Here is a 21,630-nt window from a genome sequence, read left to right as displayed (position 1 = left end):
TCCTTTCTTATCCTGGAAACGCATGCATAAAACAGCTCAGATAACATCATTTACATACAGGCTGCTGCATCCGCATGTTAATGTCTGGCAGTGAAAAGTTCAGACAAGTTTGTAATCCCCAATTTCCTGCGCGTGCTCAGCACCCAGATTCTCAGAAAGTCAGAAGAGAATGGGATACTAAATATTACTAAGATGACAGGTCAGCTGCAGTCTGTGCTGCATCTGGACAGCTTGCAAGTTACACAGTTTCCCAGACCACAGGATCTTTGACAGTTCTGGACATTTTCACATCAGGGTTTTTTTTAACCGCATATTGGTGTTTGTATATCACAGTTTCTTTTGTCAGTCACTTATGGTTATAGCGATCATTCTAAGCCTATTGTGCTGCCGCCACTTGCTTTGTCCGCGTTACTATATTACTTGGTATTGGAACCAATCTGCATTCCCATTTAAAGCACTATCATGTCACCCATCAGCAATCATTTGCTTTCATCCCTTAAAACTACTATACAATGGCAACCACGCCATGAGGACAAAAGCACAGGCAGAGAGGAAAAAGGAGGAAAGCTAAAGTGGGAAAGCAGCAGCAGCAGCTGCAGCGAGGCTAACTTTGTTCTTTCGGGGTCCTTCTGGGTGAGTACTTGAACTTGGACGGATAACGTACGTGCCCTTCATCTTCTGCTTCCCCTGTTAACGCAACTTATCTTCCCAGTGCAGATATTGGAAGGAAGCCTAGATTGGCTGCTTTTGCATCGAGGCCAACAGGTAATAACACTGTTTTTACAGCACAAGCCAGTGAGTCTGTGCCTAGTGACAGGTGCAGGAAAAAGGGAGGGCTGTGGCAGGAGAAGCCTCCTATTGCAGTAATATTGATTGCCAGCGGCACTTTTCAAAACACAAATCCAGCTTGCTGGGCATCCTTAAAATCAGCAGCCCCTCAGCAATTGTTGGAGGCGGCCATCTGATCAACTGAATAGAAAGCCGGTTTGCTGCATTCAGACCTAGATGCAGTTACAGCATCCGAGGGTTTGGGATTTGCCTAGAAAGTCCAGGATGCTTAGGCTTTAACTGGGATTCACTCCTGTATACAGTCATCCTCCTAACAGTTTAGAGCCATCAGCTGTAAAGAGATCTTAGACTTCACAGACTGCCTATGATTAATTGCCTGAAATGTTGTAAAAGTTACAGATTCTGTTCAAAGGTGAAATAACTGAAGTGCTCTAGCCTGGAACCAGACAGAGAGGGAAAGATGTATGGTAATTCATGCAGAGCACTTCTCTGAAATAGGCATGGCTCAAAGCAAGGCTTTAGACTCCTACCTTTTACAAACATGACCTAACTGTGCTCCTTGGGGTCCACAAGATTTTAATGAGGCAAAAATGATCAAAATGTCATGACCTCTGTTCTTCCTTGTCCTAAATTCTGGATAATGGAAATGAAGAGGAGCTTAGCTGAGTTATATTTAGCTGATCACACAGAATGGAATAGCTTTAAGATCATGAAATAAAAGTTTTAAAATAAAATGCTGTGAGTTCAGAGTAGTTATCCCCCCATATTCCAAAGAATCGGATTATATAAACAAGTATGGTTTTCCCAATGTTGCAGTTCATTTGAGTATTAACCAATTCCTCTTCCCTAACACAATCTCCTAAATGGTTGAGAGGCTGGTTCTTTAACTAGTAACTGCTACTTTGTAAATAGCGATCAGGATCTCACACGTTATCCAGGCACTTTGTCTTTATTAAAAATATTTATTATTGTAGGCACAATATGCTAGAAACAGTAGTTACGAAATATTGTAGGTATGTTGGCATAGGCTAAGAAAACAGCCAGAAATGTTATTCAAAGGTGCTTTAGAGCAAACAATCCCAGGTTTCCAGGCAATCTCCTAGCTCATGAAATGACACCCTCAGCTTGTCCTTACTCATACACAAGTTGGCTTCCGTGCAGTACCAGCCCTTGCATATGTAAACTCTCCGAGACAGTCTCCAGGCAGCCAGAAATCAAACACAAAATAGCAGCCGTCACATACATCAGAAAACATTAATCAAAAAGTTCAGTTCTTTTTTCTCTCTGTCTAAATATGACCACTTCAGTGTCTAAAAAGAGTAAATGCAATAGCCACTAACGGCTGTTCCAAGACTGGTGGATGAGTATGAAAATTTTAAAAAGAAAAAAAAAAAATCATTCATCTTTAAAGCTAAAACATCTGAACAGCCTCCACATTCTTGCTGACTTGGGATTTTACCAAGAAGGAAGTTGCACAATACAGAGCAGTTGACTACACATGTAATCAGTGTCAAGACTCAGCAGAAATTAATATTGTGACGAGGTGGTTTTTATCGGTTGAGAGTTGCTCAATTTTGCAGCTTTTTTTCAATCGCTTTGAAATGTACTCTTGTCAATTAATGACATTTTTCTTAAATACTTATATATGTTTGTATCTACTAATTGCTTGATTTCTAGCAATGTGACTAGTACTTTAAAAAACCAAACAGACAAACCTTTTTTCTTCCAAATAGAATCTACTGCTGAAAATAAGGGAGATTCATATGCAAGGTACTTGGAAATGTTGGGTGCCTCACATGATATGCTTTGAGCTTGATCGTTCAAGATGCTAAGCACCTGCAGTTTTTAGCAATTTCAAGCAAGAAGGTGGTGGCCTGGATTCAACTGCTTATGTAAGGACAGATAGCTGTTGTATGGATAAGGCATTTTTTTTTTCTCCATACAAGGAACGCAGACTATTTTGCACATTGGGCTGGAGTGGATTTCAAGTTGCAGAAGGGAGTCCTGGACAGTGCCAGTCACTTCAGCTGTGATTCAGGAAAACTACCAGATGACAACAGATGAGGATCAGGTATTTTTCTGAAAGTTTTCATTGACCAAATCTCTAGGCCGTAAGTAAATCTTGCTTCTTCTATGTATCAAGTTAAACCTGCGGGGTCTGCCTTTTTTTTTTTTTTAAACAGTACTCATTTCACCTTCAAAAGAGGAAGAGGGTGTTTCCATTTTTAGTCTGAAATTCTTTGAAGTATTCCTGTTCCATAGAACAGGGATCTGGATAGAATTTGACAAAAAATTAATTCCTTATTTTAGGGTTGGTTTCAGCAATAAAGAAGTTAATGAGATCACATCTGGTTTTGTCCTGCTGTACTCGACAGCAGTCCACTGGAAACAGCACCATTTGCTTACAGCTTTTTCTTTTATTCCAAACACAACCTAACCCAGCCTAAGTAAGTGTTCTTAAACACATCCATAGCAAGACTGCCACAGGAGCCAATTAGGAACCACTGTGGTGATCTTACTTACCCATAGCTACCAATTAAGAGTTGCTTGCAGTTTCACAACAGCAGCTAGATAACATTTAGACACACCTTAAAAACATTTTCTTTGGCATATGACAGAATGAAGAAACATCACCAAAGAAATACCAAAAACTTCATTCCACAAGTAATATTTGAATACTGACACATCTGGAACAGCTGGGTAACAAGTTGTGCGTGTCAAGTTCAGAAAGCAGCTGTTTTTAGCCTTCATTTTGGGCCAGACGTCTGCTTTCAGCCACCAGTATATTCCATTTTATTTTGTAGCAGCTTCTTCAGTGTTCCCATATGGACAAGCTAAACAGCTCCAAGGATATAACAGCAAGTATATATAATGTTCTTTAGAAGAAATGAAGGCCAGATGTTGCTTTGTTATCTTCACATGCATCCTTAAAAAAGTTAAATTAAGTTGTTTCAGATATATTATTAATGCCAGGTATAGGCAATTTGTTCATTGGCCATTTAAATGTCAACTTTCCAAAGGATGGAAAATAACATTTTAACTGAGGATTCAAACTGAAATAAGATTAAACTAGCCTAGAATAACTTAAGAAAGTAAGTACAGCAAAATCCAGGATCACAGGGATAAAAAAAGTATTGTGCAGAAAAGACATGATGACCCACTTCTGAGATCTGAATGAGTACTATTTATGGTTTCTTTTGTTAGAAAGGAAAAAAAAACCCCACCTTATTGTTACAATATAATAAAAAGTTTGGAGTAAGAATTATCCAGCACCACCACTGGTTAAAGATCTTCCACTCTGCTGCTTTACTCAGCCAGGATAACACTTATGCCACCAGTCCAAGTAGTAGAGAATTTAGTAGATCTATTACTAACAGTGTAATCCATTAACATTTTTCATGTATGTACTCCTGGTTACTACATCTAGTGCATCCACTAGGGTGGGTAATAATTCTTTCCTAGACTGTCCAATTAAAGCCATCTAGACAGAAATGAACTGCTTAAAATTTTTCTGATTTCCTGAAAATAGAACCTTACTGGATTCATTTTGTGACAGACATATTTATGAGGAAATATTAAGTGAAGACTACTTTTTCCCCCTCAGTAATAATATAAACAAGGTTTGGGTTTCAACTGCCTGGTGAGGTCTTTCTCTGTGAGCCAGTCCACGACACACAAAAACTGCCAAGACACCAACTATAACTTTTTGAGTAATGTCACTTTATTAAGGGACTTAAAAGAATCACATTCTCTAGTAGTCTTGGAACAATGCAAATGGTGAACAAAAGACAAAAATAGATGTAATTGGTTCTGAAAAGCATGAACATCTGTAGAGAATGTGTTGCATTATTCCTAAGGACTCTGGCTTTTAAAAAAAAAGCACATGTTCCATATATACAAGTGTCAGTGCAATAGCCAATAAAGCAATCAGTCAGAAATATAAAAATATCCTAGATACAAACTTAAAATAGATGTTTGAAGGCTGACAATATCAGTATTCTGATATTTGTATATCTCAGGAGTACGATCACTGGGATGAGTTATTCTGACGAGGTAAGAGACAGCAGATGCTCTGTGATAACACAAAGCTGTACGTTTTTTCCATAAGACACAAAAAAAAATAGAGCACCCAATGAAACTGCAAGTCTTTGCTGCAAGTGCCCACAGAAAGCGAAATTACAGTCTATGAGCATTAATACATTCCTGCATCATTTACATTTGCTGTCTTTGCCAACAGTTACACCAGCAAAACCTTGGTAATCCTCCCACCCTCCCCCAGCTTCAGTATAAACCGCACGTACTTTGCAGATATACCAAACTGACAACTGCTTTAAACACAGACAAGATCTATAAATGTCCAAAAACCACTTAGTCATTCTTTCCTTTATTGGTTGCAATTCTTTTCTTGGCAGCAAGGACAGAAAGAGATTGCAAAGCTTGACAGCTGAACAGCTCACTCTAGAAGGGTTAGGGAGAGAACAGGGTGTGTCATATTTGCTTTGCCCCATGTGTTCCACTGATGCCACTGAACTTAAACCTCAGCTGGCTGAGCGATAAAAATCATGTTCCTCTTGTTCGCTCTGTGTTTTGGATGGAAGGATGCGCTAATTTGGGGCTACTGTTCCAAAAAAGCTATTTGGTCAAACTTTCAGCTGGATGCTGTCTGCCTGCATCATGATTCATCTTCTTTCCTTCAGCCATCTCTTTCACTATGACCCTCTGAGCTCTGCTGCTAAATTCTGCCTCCCGTTTCTTCACTTTTCAAAGAAAACGGCAAAACGACAGGCAGACAGACAGCGTACTCTCTGTCTTCGTGGCAAAGAGCCCCAGGAAGAACTGGCAGCAGAGATGGGAATGGCAGAAGAGTACAACGAACACAAACTCCTACTTAGGGGGGCAATGCCAAAGAGTTCATTTCAAACTGTGTGTCAATCTCAGGCACTCCTCTATGGAAAAGCACAATTAATTATACAGTCTCTAGTACAGCAACATTAACTTGAACAGGATATGATTTGTATGATAAAAAAGCACAACAGGAGCTGGCAGTCGTCATCTTATGAAACTTGCTTCACCATTTATGGCACACGTCACGTGCACTGAAGCATGCAGCAGTTGCCTGAACCTTTAAAAGATTTCTTAACTTTAAATCCTAGATTCAAAACCCTTCCCTTAAATCTTTTCATTTTTCATCATTCTTTTCTAAACCTCTTTTGTCTCAGGCAAATTCAGACAGCTGTGTGAGATGGAAAAGGGAAGCTAGTAACATCTGTAGTATGATGACACTTGACAAATTATTTCAGGTTTTCTTTCAGTTTCTGGATGATGCTTTGCAGATGTCAAAGCCTCAAGGAATCATCATACTTCTCTCCCGAACCCCACTGAACGTGGCATTCAACATTTGCAAATACTGAATTACTACTCACCACACCCCAGTAAGACAGGCTATTACCTCTCAAGTAAACAGGCAGGGAGTGGAGGCACAGAATGACTAAGTGATTATTCCACCATCAGGATACAAGTCTGGGAGAGTCAGGAGCTGAACTTGTATTTCTTGTGTCTCGGTCTCAGGTTGTCTTTTTGTTCTGTGTTGCAGCCTTATTCTTTCCCGTAGAGGAAGACTGGAATCTCTTAAGAGTCTGTCACTGCTACTCTGGTTGACAGGTGATGTCGCCAATGAGATAAGAATTGTTGCATTCCCCACAGCAAAAGGTGGAACACAGTGTGACATCCGTTTGCTGGAAGAAATACTAACCATACAAGTCCTTAAGAACATCAACATTTATTTAATATGATATAAAAGAAATGGGATATGAACATTCGTATTTGAACAATAATAAGTGGCTTCTTATACTTACATCGTATGTGCTCATTGTATAATATATACACAATGAACATAATTACATTTGTACACAAACTAAGTACTGGATTGAAAACCTGCTTATTGCTGTACACACCCTAACCCAACGAAGGAAAAGCCCAGTACCTCAAAATACCTACACTCCATTTTATTTAAGAAAAAGTAACCACTAATGTTAATGCATATGTTGACAGAAGTGTGGCAGTAACTGCTGACATTGCAACCTGACCAAGAAATAATTACAGCAGAAACAGGACATATTTTACTAAGCAATTATAAAAATGGCACATTTTAAATATATCTATATGTATATATATATAAAAATTTTACAAATAAGATGTTAAACCAATAAATTGTAGTGTTTAAAAAGTGTAAAACAAGGTTTAGTGGCAATATGTAAAATTAACCGAGTTATGCATCTAAAAGAGGCAAAAAAGTAAACTTATATGATCCATAATTAAAAGAACATTAAATTCTGGAGAATATCAAATAAGGTTCTGACTGTAGGCTGCACACGAGAAAGAGCCTTTATTTTATGTGCACAGAAATCATAGCAGCAAGCTGGTATCAGGAGAACAATCTGAAGGTTGTTGAGTGTACATGTGGGCCATTTAAAGCTCTCTTGGAATAAACATTTTCCAGGAAGTGATAAAATGATGCTCTGTGGCCAAAAGCATCAGAACTATGAATTTCATAGTTTTAAAATATACTGTACAATATCTTCTCTTATTTTCATAGGTCAGGTCCATACATCTCTGGCATGAATTGTTTCAACAGAAGCCATTAGCGCTGAAAGACAGACATAGATTAAGTTACTCTATTTTAGCAACAACAGAATATTGTATAAAGCAACTCCTGGGATTAAACACAGCAAGGAATTTCTGACCTCATCCTAGCAGTAGTTATCAGTGGTGTAGAACATAATAAAGTATTTTAGAAATCAGTTGTTTCCAAAATCAATTTTCCTGATGAATAATACTGCTGTCAAGATACTTTGACAGCAAGAAGCACATGCAAGCTTTTTTTGAATTTACACTTTGTATGAAAGCCTGTCTATTCTGAGAGTTTTATCCTGTTGTACATGGCCATCTCCAAAGGTTCTTTATATAAAACTGGTAACAATAGCAAAGACCCTAGTTGCTCTTACAAATGACAGGCACCGTTTGAAGAGGGATGCAGCATTACTGAGTTGCTCTGCTGTAATGGCAGCATAGCTGTAAGGTGTTCTGAAGTTCAAGTGCTCCACCCAGAGCTTGCTGCATTTTGGTGACTGCTGAAAGGACTTATAAATAGCTTTTAACAGTTCGTTAGTAAAAATGTTTCTGAGCTTTGGATCCAGGTGCTGTATAAAATTTCATTATCCCTCCATTACTCAGTGTAAATGTAATGCTTAAAACGTAACGACGTTAGTGGTATGCATCCAGATTTGTCTCTGCAAAGCAAGAGCCGTGACAAAGAAAGTAGCTTTGTGTTAATGGGTTTTTCCTTAGTCCTACAATATCCTGTGCCACCAATTTCCTATGCCAAATTCCCCCGGCATCGTGCCAAGAGTATCATTTTACTAATTGACCGTAAAAGCCAAATATAGGTATTACCTCATTATTCTCTGAAATCTACCATACATTTTCCAGATGCTGCCTGAAAAATTTGGTTGCATATGAACAGGGCTGATCCCGCAGCTCTGAAGTCCCCTCTGCCGCATAGGATTTCTTGCATCTGAGAGACACTGAGTTCTCGCACGTTAAAAGACCTATCTTTCAACAATGCGCAAAACACTGGAATACTGGAAGAGCAGCCCCAGAAGGTAAGGGGCAGTAAATACTGCAGGCAAGCAGACTATGCTTCATACATCTACGTATACTAGGCCCAGCTCATGGCATAAATTTGTTTTGGGGCTCCTAGGAAACAACCAACAGAGGCATCAAGCGCAGCAAAGAAATGTGGAATGTAGATGCGCTCAGTTTTTTCAACTCAATTCAAATACTAAACAGCCAAAAGGGGTGTATTTTAAGTTCATTATAGCAAGGCATGTGTAAGCAGAGCATTAGTTTTACAAATGCCATCCCAGATTCACTGTTTTGTCATAAGCAATTAAAGCCTATTTGTAGAATCGTACTTAACATGGAAATGTTACAGCTACAGTATCACCTATGAGGATACACCACGCTGTGGGATGTCAAGGCTTGGGCATTAAGTTACAAAGCAGATCACTATGTAAGTGCTTCACTTTCGCTCATCTCACATTTAGCATAAATACTTAAAAAAAAAAATAATTTGCTGATCTGATCATTGGAGCTGATGACAAGAGCTGAAAGCAACTTAATGCAATTGGTAAAAAATTTCTGGTGAAGTTATAGATTGCTTCCCCTTTCAAGAGGGGCATGCTGTGGTTCCGGACGGAATTCAGCAGTGCAGTTTCAGTTTCACTACTGACCTGAAACTGAGTTGATGGGGTAGTGTTTGTCCTATTTAAAAAGAAGATGCATGATAAATGCATGTGTATTTATACAGTGAAACTGAAAAGCATTAATACAAATCAGTATTTCCAGAAAAACTGAATAGTCCCACTCATCTTTTTTAAATAGGTCTGTAATAAAACTTTTCAATAAAAGTACAGAAGTCCAAGCTAAATCTAATTATGACAGACCACATCCATCAGGAAGTCAGCAACACAGGTGTGAGTAATGAATGTGAAGAGTGCATTTTCCACTCTCTCAAAAGGAGAAAAAGATGAAAATAATTTCTGCCCCCACTTTTTTTTTTTTTTAAGAATATAAATAGTTTCCTGGCCATAGTTCATACAAGAAAGGTGTCTGTGATGAATAAGTCTAATTTTGCTAAGATTAAAGCTTGGCAATACAGATTGGGACAGTAAATGAAAAAAAACAAAAAAAAGCATTTTCCGAGCTCATGCTAAATGACTGAAAACATCTCGATTTTAAAGTTTTCTTGATTTTAAAGTTTTCTTAAGTTATATTGGCTATGGCATTTAACATTACTACTGAAACAAAGTTCATTCTTTTAGCAGAAAGCTTATTTAAACAGGTACTTCCTGAGAACAAAGAAATGTGGATTGATTTAAATGCCGGTAAAGTGCTGAAGCATTCACACTGGTATCCTATTAATTTCTTTAAACACTTGTATAAACAAATATGCTTACTTGTATTTCCATTCATTAAGTAGGTAACACTACAGGTATGAACATGTAAATCAAGTCTAACTCATGCTTTCTAACTTGATTCCTAAAAGAAACCACCTACTATGACACAGGAAGAGAAGCTATGTGGGGCTATCTCTATAGAAAGAAAAAAAAAAAAAAGTTTTGTAATTGTTATATTTCTTCCACCCTCATTTTTTCCCTTCCCGTTTGTCATGCCTCAGTTATCTATGTCTTAGGCCATAAACTCTTTGGACCGTTAGACCATTCCCTCCTACGCATCACTAAGAGATCTAGCTCTAGTTGCCTATTGCCACAACTTAAGAATCACGATTTGTTTGCACCTCTGCACTGATGCTCACACCTTAACTGTGTACCTGTTTTGTAACAGCTTGGGTCTCTTATGTAATTCAAAGGCCTATTATCTTGCCAGTTGTGGAGAATGTGCTTGATAAGCCAATTAGTCCTTTCTCTTTGTATTTGGATAGAGAACACATTACTTGCAAGCAAATCAATACCTGCATTTCTTTTGTTTTCTGGTTAGTTTGTATTCAACATTGCAAATAACTTTGTCTTGCCAAGTATTAGTCTACAAATGGTTCTCGCAAAAAAACCTAGAATACATATACTTTGAAAAATATTAGGGAAATGGCAGGAGGGGTGGGAAAAAAAGACGTACTTCTCTGTAACTATACACACATGAAATGTGATCCTTCTGTGAGCTGTGTCTGTGTAGATGGAGCTGGTGACAATGACGATTCTGGTGAAGAAGGCAAACTTTTCACTGCGAGTCATACAGCAAGATAAATAAGAATACAAGTTACAGAAGGCATGAGTTCAAGCCATAATAAATATAAGCTTGAAAATCACCATTTCAAGCCATAATAAACATAAGCAGAACCAAATGAAAGTAAAGGCTTAAAATCTGATCAGCGCAATGAGCACAAGTTCAGGGGAGAGCACAGCCGTTCTCAGGAAAGATCATTACTCAGGCCTATAAATGACTAGTGGAACACCTAAGGAACAAACAACAGACACATGAATGCTGATGTGTTATTTATGTTGCAAAGAGAGAGGAAAAAAAGAGTAAAATTTAACTAGTCGGCATGCTCCCAGACCCACCTTTATACCCCAGCTCAGATTAACTAAGCATTTTTCATTCTGCTGAGCACTATAAAACGTATTTACAAGTTCTGGTTTTGATTATCAAGTCACAGAAGGGATTGCTGACTGCACTACAAAGGTCCAGGTCACCTTTTATATCCATAAATTGAACCATTTGGCTTACTTAACCATTCCCATCACCAAAGATCCTAATAATGTCTTAAATTCTATCTTCTTCGTTCCTCCTCCCCTACACGCTCCCCTCCTTTTTTCTCTTTGCAAACAATTTTGCTTTACTCCAGCCTTCTCTTCTTGCAAAGTAGTACACCACTAGTTGTTTTACCGGTCAGCTAGCGTTTTCTGTTTCTTCATATTTTCTTACTCCTGAAAGCATGTCCAAACTGGGGTCTTTTACTTGCTAGTTCAAAATCTACTAGATATATTGGAAACTCTCAAGGATTCCTCAATCTTGGGCATACCTGAAGCCATCTATTAGCAAGGAGGTAAGGGCAAATAATCTATACATATCCAGGATTGAGATGCTGTTCTACAAGATGAATAGGGAAGGATTTGGTCCAAGCAACAACTATAGGATGACTCAATTTCTGGCCATAGTTATTTAATTCCCTGAATTAAATGCAAGCATAAGATTTACATTAAAATCTCAGAAAAATGGAATTTCTGTAGTTGTCCGCTGGGAAACTATTTTTCTCTACATTATAAAACCATACAGTTGACATCTAGACTAGCTCAGCACTTTCAACTCACAAGGGTTTCAGAGCATCAAAAGACACGATCAAAATGAAATAGTTTTACATATGTACTGTATAAGCTGTACTTCAGTCAAACTCTTTTCCATACCTGCTGTTGCCTGATTTCCTTTTGAAGACTGTGCTGCTAATTCAAATGAAGAAATAATCCCTCCTTGTTCTTGAACACTAACTACTTCACTTTCTTCTGAGCTGGTTTTGGGTTTGTGGTTTGTAACTGTGGTCACACTCTGCAAGCTGGTTAAAAAAAGCACAGCATTTAGAACTCTAACTTAATTTCAGGTGCTAACCACTAAATAGAGGAGTTACAATTTAATTTTCTTCTGTTAATAGAAAAAAGTTGCAACTTGCAAGTTTGTGTAATATAAATTAAGGACGTATTTTGAAACCCTTCTACCTTGTAAAGTCGAGTTTAAAAAAGAAAAAAAAAGCAAGCACTGGAAACTGAATTCCTTTCCTTTACATACTCACACAGTTTCCTTCTGCGTGATACCTATTTTGCTGAAGGGTGCTGTAAGTTATGACCTAATGTAAGAACTCACTTAGGATCTGCAGTGCAACTTACAATAAAGTTATGAATCCTTAAAGAGGATTATCCAAGACACAATATTCCTCTAATTCTGCAATACTCCAAAATAGTGAAGAAAAAGTTAAAGCAGGAGATACAGAATAAGCTGTTTATTCTACTCCTAAATGTGATGCTTTCCTAAATACCAGCGGTAAAGAGCTTGCTACGGAAGCACTGGCTGAAGCATTCATAATAAACTGGTACAAATCTTGAACTGACATTACTAAATACATTTTGTATCCCAAAGCAAGGATTATGAACATATTCTGTCCATAACCGGGGCAACAGCTGAAAATAAATATTGCTCCTCCTACCAACTCATCACCTCTCGCTGAACCCCTGCAGTGGTTAGGTTTCTCACTAGATTTCTCTATATGTAAACCACTCAAAGACGTATAAATATACCTTATAAGCATTTACGACAATATTTCATTAGTTGCTTGGTCCTTTCAGCTAATAAATACAATGTGCAAGTTTAAAATAGCCTCTGGACATCTTGTTTTATTTTTACCTTATATCACCATCATGTGTTTCTTCCAATTTATTTTTCTTTTCCTTTTCTGCTTTCCCTTCATTACTCACTTCTTTTGAGTCAGATACAACATGTGCATCTGATAAAAGATCATCAGTTTTTGTCAGCTATAAAAAAATTGAAATCATGAAACAAAAAGCTGTAACACACACTAAGTGGTAGATAAGAAATACAGTTTCAGGAAGCAGTTTTATTAACAGACAAATTTTGCCATCATGTATACTTAGTAACTCAGAATTACATAACTTAAGAAATTTTTATCAATACCATTCAGGTTAATAGAGTTATCCTGAAACTTATAGCAGAGCCAATGGGCAGGGCTTGGCCTAATAACTTCCAGAACTTCTTTGAACTCTTTGGATTGCAGCCTGCCTATTTTTTCATGCTATCCCTCTCTTCACCATACCAACAGATTCCAGCTACTGGAATATATTGCTGATGAGCCTGAACACTGCTCTTAAAGGCCTGATTAGATATAACCAATGTAAGTGTATTACATAATTTTCCTTTAAACGATTTGCATACTTAAAGCAACAGACTGTCGATACAAAGTGTTTTTGGCGAATAACAACACATATTAATTATTTGATTTTATACCATTCTTCATCAGACATATGTTTAAAAAAAGCTAAACATAAAATAGGAAAACAAAAGGGAAAATGAATGACAAAAAAATATTAAACTATAAACAGGATATGATTATGTTGAAATAACTCCAGTAACCTGTTCTTCACAGTCAGTCTGCTTTTGCTGAGTGTTCAGGGCACTGTAGTATCAGAAACACCAAGGTAACTCACTGCCAAGTGAGTGCGAGACTATTTCAAGACAGAAATTAATCCAGTGACCAAATAGCAAATGATACAGTTACTGCCTACTTCCATGTATAAATTGTGTCAGCTTTAGTCTGCTTCCTATAAACTATTTGATGCATTAAAGCCAAGCAAACAAAAAAAATCAGGTGTGTTAAATGATTGTAAAGAACTACACTAGGATATCCTAAGCAATGGACAAATCAATAATTATTATTTAAAGATACATTAGTATTGGTTTTATTTCCAAAGAAGCAAAGACCGTAATTTTGTAATTTACCAATCAATCAAGAAAGCAACACGGTAAAGTTAAGTAAAATGAAATTTAGGAAGACTACACACAAGAAAATTCAATTCCTCAGCTATAGACAAATCTGATACAATTTTGCACTTCTCTATAGAATATTTCTTATATCCAAAAACATATCTTAATCTTCCAAACAAAAGGAACTGGCTCAATTTCCCATACTCTGCTGTCTGTGGCTCAAAATATTTTTCTACTGCAAGACAGGCTGATGAACAGTTCAATAAAGGATAGTTTAGTACCTCTTTAGTAAAACCTGAATTATGTTCTTGTTCTCCATCATGTTTTAGTTGTGCTATTTCTTCTCCAGGACTTTCACTATTTTGTTTCAAATTATTTTCTTTACTGGTGCTCTCTAATTCCTTCATGTTACCAGATACAGCATCATCCTTTTTTCGATTCTGTAGAACAAAATTGATATATAGACGTATTCTTAAAAAAGTTATCACAGTCTCAGTTCTGAGTCTTGCACCGTCCTCTGACTGTGTTAAAAAAAACCCCAAAACAACCCAACATAAAAAACCTTAAGCATACCACATTGCAATAACGAAAATGGAAATTTTTGAGGACTTAGAATTTTCTCATTTTTGTACCTTTCAAAACAGTTCAGCCTGTGTAATACTTTTTTTCTCTAGAAGATTATTGTACTTTCTGCATGCCCCTCAAATCTCCAGCATTTCCATTAGTCACCTTTATCTTCTGAAGTTCCGTTCATATTTAGCTCAGTCGCACACAGGCTTAGGAACATTCTTACTTGCATTCATAAGCACTGATTTTTTTAAAAATAGCTTTTCCTGGTTAAAAAAAAAAAAAAACCAAGGATGGATAAAAATCTGCTCTCAATAGAAAATTCAAAGTGCACCTGCATGCACTTTCTCCAGTTGTCTTGGGTATCTTCCAAGCCTATGCTGTTAACTGATTTAACAGAAGACAACATAGCATCTGATAATGGTAGAGGATATTACTTTTTCCTTTAAAAAAAAAAAAAATCTATTGCACAGAGAATACTTTGATACAAAAATTTTGAGGAAGGATGGTAGAGGTGACTTCAGATTGTGAACTGCGAACATTATGTTGGCAGAGTAGCAAACCGAACTGAAGCGAGGTTCACGTAAATCTTATCTTACTGGGGCTGAGAAAAATAGGTGCCATGAAAGTAGTAAATCTTGTGGCTGAATTCCTGTGATTTAGCACATGTTCTCTGCTAAGAGGAAATTCCATGTAAGTCAGTTCACAAATCAATCTTTTTACTTTCCTAACTGAAGTATGCACCCATATCTTACACTTGTCCCAAACAGTAACAATTGTGAAGCAACTTCCTTTTGTATTTTGGTAATCACTTAAAAATTACACAGTAGGCTGTTTATAAAATCCCTTTCTTCCTCTCATTCTTAAATAACCAAACCCCAGCTGAAAAGACTTCCAGCAGTTCATGCCATTGCACCTTTTTTTCCTGTATAAAAATAAACAGGCATAGAAACTACGCTTTTAAAAATAAGAGCTATCACTAGAGTGTAACACCTCATCTTGGGGCTTTTTGCCAAATAGCATTCTGGAAGAATTAAAGTTGTGATACAAAAAGTGATTTTGTAGCATGGACTGCTAGCTAAATATTCAATTCAGACACTATAAACTTCCTATCTCATCCATGTAGCACTGATTTCACACAGAAGACTCAAGAACATGCTGACATGAACACAATTCTTTTGAGTTCTGTATAGCAAGTAGAGCTGACACAGAAGATTTGGCCACTTCCCCGACTCTGCTCCCAATGTGCTGGCTAACCAGGTATGACACATACATGACTGCAGTTTCCTCAACTTGAGGTATGAAATGATACCATAGGAAAGCGGTAAAGCTCAAACACCTCTGTAAAAACCACAAAAACAAATGCCTGCAGAGCTTTGCTTTGCACGTCCTCTTCTTGAGAAAGTCAGTATTAATCACAAAAATATTTGTAGGAGCCCCCTTCATGTATAACATTCATGACGTCATCCCAAATACAGATGCTCTAATGCAAAGGCAAAAATTCAATTCAGTGTCTTCTGGGGATCCAACGTTGTTGAAGGAAAAGTAACTTGTATAGCTCTGAAAGCAATTTAGCATGCTCAGAGGAGGAAAAAAAAAAAACCCAAAACCTAAAACTTATTTGGAAATATGTGACTTCTTAACAGTGCAATGCATTTAATGTGGTTTTGGAAAATCAGATGTTAAAACGTATACAAAACATAAAAGAAGGCATTTCTATGTCAGTGTAAAAGAAAAAAAAAAAATCAAAACCAGTGTGGTCTGAGGAAAAAGTATGCCAGAAGATTTAAAAAAAAACAAAAGAAGATAACTCTATTAAGCTATTGAAAAAGAACTAATTCTTAGCAGTTAGAAGATAGTAGGCTGTCTAACATCCATTACCCTGAATCTATTTGATATTTTTGTCCTGAAGTGGTGTGGGGTTTTTTTGTTAGTTGGGTTTGTCTTTTTTTTTTTTTTTTTTTTTTTTTTTTTTAAGATACATATTCAGGATAGTATTTCCTGGTTAACGACAAGCAGTTATATCTTCTTCCTCTCTCCCTACCCTTAACCATTTAATAAACTAATTTCTTTGTCTTAACTGTTTAAGAATGAGTGAAAACAAAAGCGAGGGTTCTATTTTTGTGTATTTACGGGCTCAAAAAACACAGCAAAAGAGCACCAGTTAAGAGCTATCATCATAAATATACGTTCCTACCTGAAAACCTTACAGATGTTTGAATATATTACATGGCAGAAAAATCTTCATAATTTATACATCAACTGAATCATGATTCTCCCTGACACTGCTTTTAGTCACAAAGCTTGCAATTTCATGTTGTTTGCTAAATTTGACAAAAAACTCCCTGTTAACAAACACCACAATGCATAATCAAACATAGGTAGATTTGAAGTATTTGTTTTCCAAAAAGACTAAGAATTGACTTCTTCTATCATTAGGTATAAGCATGAAGATTGTCTTCTCCCTTTCTCTTGTGTATGGCAGAGAATTGTGACTGTTACTCTATGCAAAGCAGTCTGAAATAAACACCTATAGTATCATGTGATTTTGGAAAAAGAAAAATTTTGTAACTTTTTTTTTTAATTGGACACATTAAAGTTTTTGAATAACGTGGGACCCACCTGTGCCAATTTGAATGGATTATCTCTGACAAATGACAGACTCTGTGAAGGAGACTGGTCTGAAACACCGATAATATTGAGTCCTTTTCTCTTCTCTCTCAGGCAAGCTTGTTGGTGTCTCTTTATTCTTTCCATCTGTTCCTCCACAGTCATTCGAGGCCGTGTGCTTTCTGCAAGACACAGCTGCTCCACTGCACTTCTTGGTCTTTCCTTAAATAGAAGAAAATATATATATATTTTTTTTTTCCCCTTTTTTAAAAAAGCAAGATTCTAAACTGTTTAGCTGATAGAAAAGACCACCTAATGATTTACTAAAAAGTAGAAAAATAGCGGGCAAGTAAAGGTCTCCTGTGTATGTGAAGAAAGTACAAGAACCAATTATTAATAAATGAAGACCGAAATTCAAAATAAAAGGAAGGAGTAATTTGCTTTTTTGAACACTGACATTACCACCATCAATGATATACATTAAAAGAATGGGTAGATGCTCTCTTAAAGCCATCCTATCAAGCTGAAACAATTTACCAGACGTGAAATGACAGGCAAACTCAAGTTACTCGACCGAGACAGAAACACAATCGAAATTTAATGATCCAGGACATTTATACCAGTTGATTTAATAGTGATTTCTGCCTTTTTATTTCAAGAAAAACTACAGCTGGCCATCATTTAACAGCAAGTGCAGGCTGAAACAAAGTGAATTTATCACCACTTAAAAATCTGTAATTCTAAGCATTATATTATTCCCAAAATAACAGCCATCACTTTATCTACTCTGTTCTTGAAATTCACTGATTTTCGGATAGATCTCTACTTTGTATGACAGAAAAAAAAAAATTACTTTGGACTAATCAGCTGCATTCAGTACACTCACAGCAACTGATTTCACTTCTGAAAAGTGGTATTCTTTCTCCAGTCAACATCCTGTGAGTTTCTCTCTCCTCTACTATTCTTCCTACAACTTCTCCTCTTCTATTCATGCTGTAATTGTGGCAAAAGTTTGCCTCCCTTTTGCATGAACTACATGTAAATGTCTGTCTTCAACCCAGAGACTAGAGGACTCTCTAATCTGAAATTCTAGGCTTATTGCCCACATATTGCTTACTGTATCCTTATTTTCTGTCTGCTTTAGGTATTTCCCAAATCATTTTAGTAATGAAATAAATTAAAGCCAGTATTTGTTATACAAGGGCTGTTAAATTGCCCCAGAAGCCAGGTACAAGTCCTTCAAGGTTTTATCCTAAGATGCTTCATGTCCTTTCAACTCAATCCTGAACTTCAGTACGTTAGTAGATTTATCATTACCATTTAGTTCTTGCCCAGTTTGAGTGTCTCTATGCAGTTTAACATACACTACCTTTATAATTTTGTCATCCTTTCTACAGCTGTCTCCATTAACTTAGTATATTATGTTTTTGTAACAGCGAATTTTTTGTAAAGAAAATTAAAAAGATAACTACAACTTTTGAAGTAACTACAGAAATTAAACTTAGAAATGAACACATCACTATCCATCAATGCTTGAAGGTTATTTCAAAGTACCGTTCTTAGATCTATCTTCTTATTCTTCCTCAAAGTAACATAGGATGCTATTGTTGAAGACTCTGGTGTTGGTGATTTGGTTCTGGGTGGTACAACTCCCACAGGAAAATGTGAGCCTGCAAAACAGTAAAGCAATATACTAAGTGCTATGCAAAACATTGCCAAAACAGTTTATTGTTTTCTAGAAAATACATGTCGTCAGCCTTGGAAACTATTCTTCAAAAGTCAGCAAAGATATTAATTGCCTAACTATCATGACTGTTAAGGTACGCTAGCAGATGACTTTCCCCAAGGGAAACTACTGCACATGGCATGAGAAATTGCTAGACATAAAAATATAAACATAAAAATTTTGTCTGCGAGAAACAGACACACATTAGATAGCACTGTATGGTGCAAGTGGTTAAGGGGGAATTACATGAAAGATGGCCAAACTTCACAGACAATCGGATGTTGGCACTGGGAACTTTTTGTGGAATAGAGTTTGCAAGGCCAGCAGAGTGCCTAGGTACCCGTATCAGCGCTACCACTTAAGGCCAAGCTTACCTAGATAATGGTGTCTGAAGATACAAAATTTAGCAAAAGTGGGACCAATGAACAAATAGTAATTATGGGTGGGTTGTTTATTTGGGAGGAAACAAGAGCTGCGAAAGGGATGGGGCAAGGCAGATGGGAAAGAACAGGCATAGAATAATGGCAAAGAGAGGGAATAAACTTGGTGTAAACAAGCCGCTTGTCAGTATGCTTGTCTGACCAAGCCCCATGCCTTAGCATTGCCGTCTGTCCTATCTTCTTATTAAACTTTATTCTTAAGTATTTTCCATGTGAGTATGCTTTCCCTTGTGCGTGTGAGAGCATGAGAGATGCTAGCGATCTTCAAGCCAGGCTAGCTTGCCAGTAGGAGACAGCTACAGAGAGATCATACATAGGTCTGGGGGACAAGGCAGGAAAGCCTGCAGGTCTGTGGGTTGGCTACCAGAGGGACTGTTTCTGGACCTGCTGCCAGGGGGAACCTTTTTTTTGAGAGATGCTAACGAACTTAAGACAAGACTAGATGGCAAGCAGAATACAAGGTGTGGGAGCCAGCTGTCCAGGAGACCTTCAGTGTAGGATTCAGATACCGGAGAGGCCAGAGGTACTGAGAGTTGACTGATGGAGATACCATAGGTCTGGCCAGCTCTTGAAGGGACTCATTTACGTGTGCGCACACATGTGCGCTCACATCTGTACGTGTATGGGATCAGCTAGCAAGCTTTGAGCCTGGTTAGCTGGCGATGAGAACAGGATCATGCTATCTGTGCCGTCTCACCTTCATGTGAGTGCTGGTCTTGTTTATGCGGCGCCTGCAACAGCACTGGTCCCAAACCTGTTTGCGTTATCTGTTGCGGTTAGTTAGGACTATGTCCTCAGCCTTGCAGCTCGCTGTACTTAGGGACAGGGAACCGCAGCAGCCAGGCTCTGTCTGGTCGGGAGCTGAGGATGTTCTGTGTCCTGATATCCACTACATTCATCCTCTCATAACAATATCCTCCACTAGTTTTTCTACTTAGAGAAGCCCTGCCAAAATGTAATTAAGCTGGTAGAAAACTGAAGTTAAAACTTACCAAAAGATAGACATATCATTAAATAACACATGCTTCATTTTCACTTCTTGATACATGCAGGAAATCAAACTATTAAAAACATTGTTTCCTTGCTGATTTTGCCTAAAAGTAGATATAATGTCGTCTTTGATAGCCAAATTATTTCTCCTTGTTTTTCCTGAAGTTGCACAGATTTCAGAGGATATACTGACTTGGTGAAAGCCCAACTCTTTCTCCAAATTGTTTGATAGGCTGACAAAACAGTCTGGAGGTATTTGAATGCCAAATCCATCATGCAAAACAAAAAACTATAAAGCAACAGTTTGGGTCTCCTTTAGATGTAAAAAGCATAAAACACAGCAGAAGTCCATTTTCCTTTTGTGTCACCTTTATGTACCACTAAGGTCATAAATAGTCCTCTGCTTGCAGACAGCTGTAAGGGTTACTTTACATAGTCCCATTAAAATGTTTCTCTTTGATTGCTGACATTTGAAAAGAGAGGGAAGTGGCTAGCAAAGAAACATGGGAAGTGTCTAGTACAGTAATGTGCACAATGAACTAGAAAAACACTTTTTAAATTTCCTCTGAAATTTACTGATTTTTAGAACGCCCCTCAATAGGAAACTACGTCATTTAAGTATGACTTCTTAAAACAGCAAGCAAGAAAAAGTGCAGAGATGAGCTGCCTTTGAGTTTGTTTCCTTTTCAGCTTATAAACTGTTAAGATAGAATGGCATAAAAATGTTTGTTGAAACAGCAGATAGTTGCAATGGCATAAGCACTATAAAAAAAACCACGAATGGTTATATTTTTCCTACTGCATGGGGATTGTTATTGTAAGTGAATACACAGAGCAAGAAATATCTGTTAGAAAATTCACATGCTCAAAAGCGTGAACCAGATGATAAACCACAGCTATGATAAACCCACTTCACACTGTTGTTTAAGAAGATAAAAAGCCTCTTGCTGCTTGTTACCACTGCAGCTACTCTCTTCCCCAACCCCAAATACTATTTATATTAGAAGAATTTGTATTATTGCTTTCCCTTACTGTGGACTGTTTTTCTACAAACGGACATAATAAAATTACTTCTGTCTTTACAGAAGAAGACAGAAAGCAGATCCGGGTGCTCAAAAAGTATTGGTTTGCTTTATATAATCAGTGCAGGCTTTCTTATATTGTCTTGACTATTACTTTCCCTCTTGTCATAAATTCATATAAACAATCTGGAACACCACAGGTCAATAAAACCTAAGTATGTTGTCAGAAAGGCAACTTCCTCAATTCAGGTGGCTGATGATTAGCAATTCTCAGGCTAAACCCTGCACTTTTCACCACCAAGTTAAAAGAGATTTAATATCTATCTTAACTGAACATTATACCTCAGCAAATACGATAGTGAATCTGAATTGACTAATTGTCTGGTAAGTGCAAGCTTAATTATGTCATCTATCATAGGGCCAT

General features: G+C 37.3%; 1 protein-coding gene across 2 annotated transcripts in view; it reads right to left on the bottom strand.

Annotated features, from left to right (window-relative positions):
* Window positions 1–7,075: 7,075 nt before the first annotated feature.
* Window positions 7,076–21,630, bottom strand: part of PLEKHA5 (pleckstrin homology domain containing A5) — a 71,359-nt gene continuing 56,804 nt past the window's right edge. Inside the window, exons 20-26 of one of the 2 annotated variants that reach the window (XM_075727710.1) lie at window positions 18,583–18,698; window positions 17,041–17,250; window positions 14,133–14,291; window positions 12,757–12,884; window positions 11,769–11,914; window positions 10,501–10,587; window positions 7,076–7,435 (exon numbers count right to left, since the gene is read on the bottom strand). In XM_075727710.1, the coding sequence (XP_075583825.1) occupies window positions 7,386–7,435; window positions 10,501–10,587; window positions 11,769–11,914; window positions 12,757–12,884; window positions 14,133–14,291; window positions 17,041–17,250; window positions 18,583–18,698 (896 nt within the window). In that variant the 3' untranslated portion in view covers window positions 7,076–7,385. The remainder of the gene's footprint in view (window positions 7,436–10,500; window positions 10,588–11,768; window positions 11,915–12,756; window positions 12,885–14,132; window positions 14,292–17,040; window positions 17,251–18,582; window positions 18,699–21,630) is intronic. The other variant, XM_075727711.1, reaches the window with a different exon arrangement.

This window comes from Pelecanus crispus, chromosome 1 (assembly GCF_030463565.1).
Source record: "Pelecanus crispus isolate bPelCri1 chromosome 1, bPelCri1.pri, whole genome shotgun sequence".
Taxonomy (NCBI): domain Eukaryota; kingdom Metazoa; phylum Chordata; class Aves; order Pelecaniformes; family Pelecanidae; genus Pelecanus; species Pelecanus crispus.
This window is presented reverse-complemented; position numbering and strand designations above follow the sequence as displayed.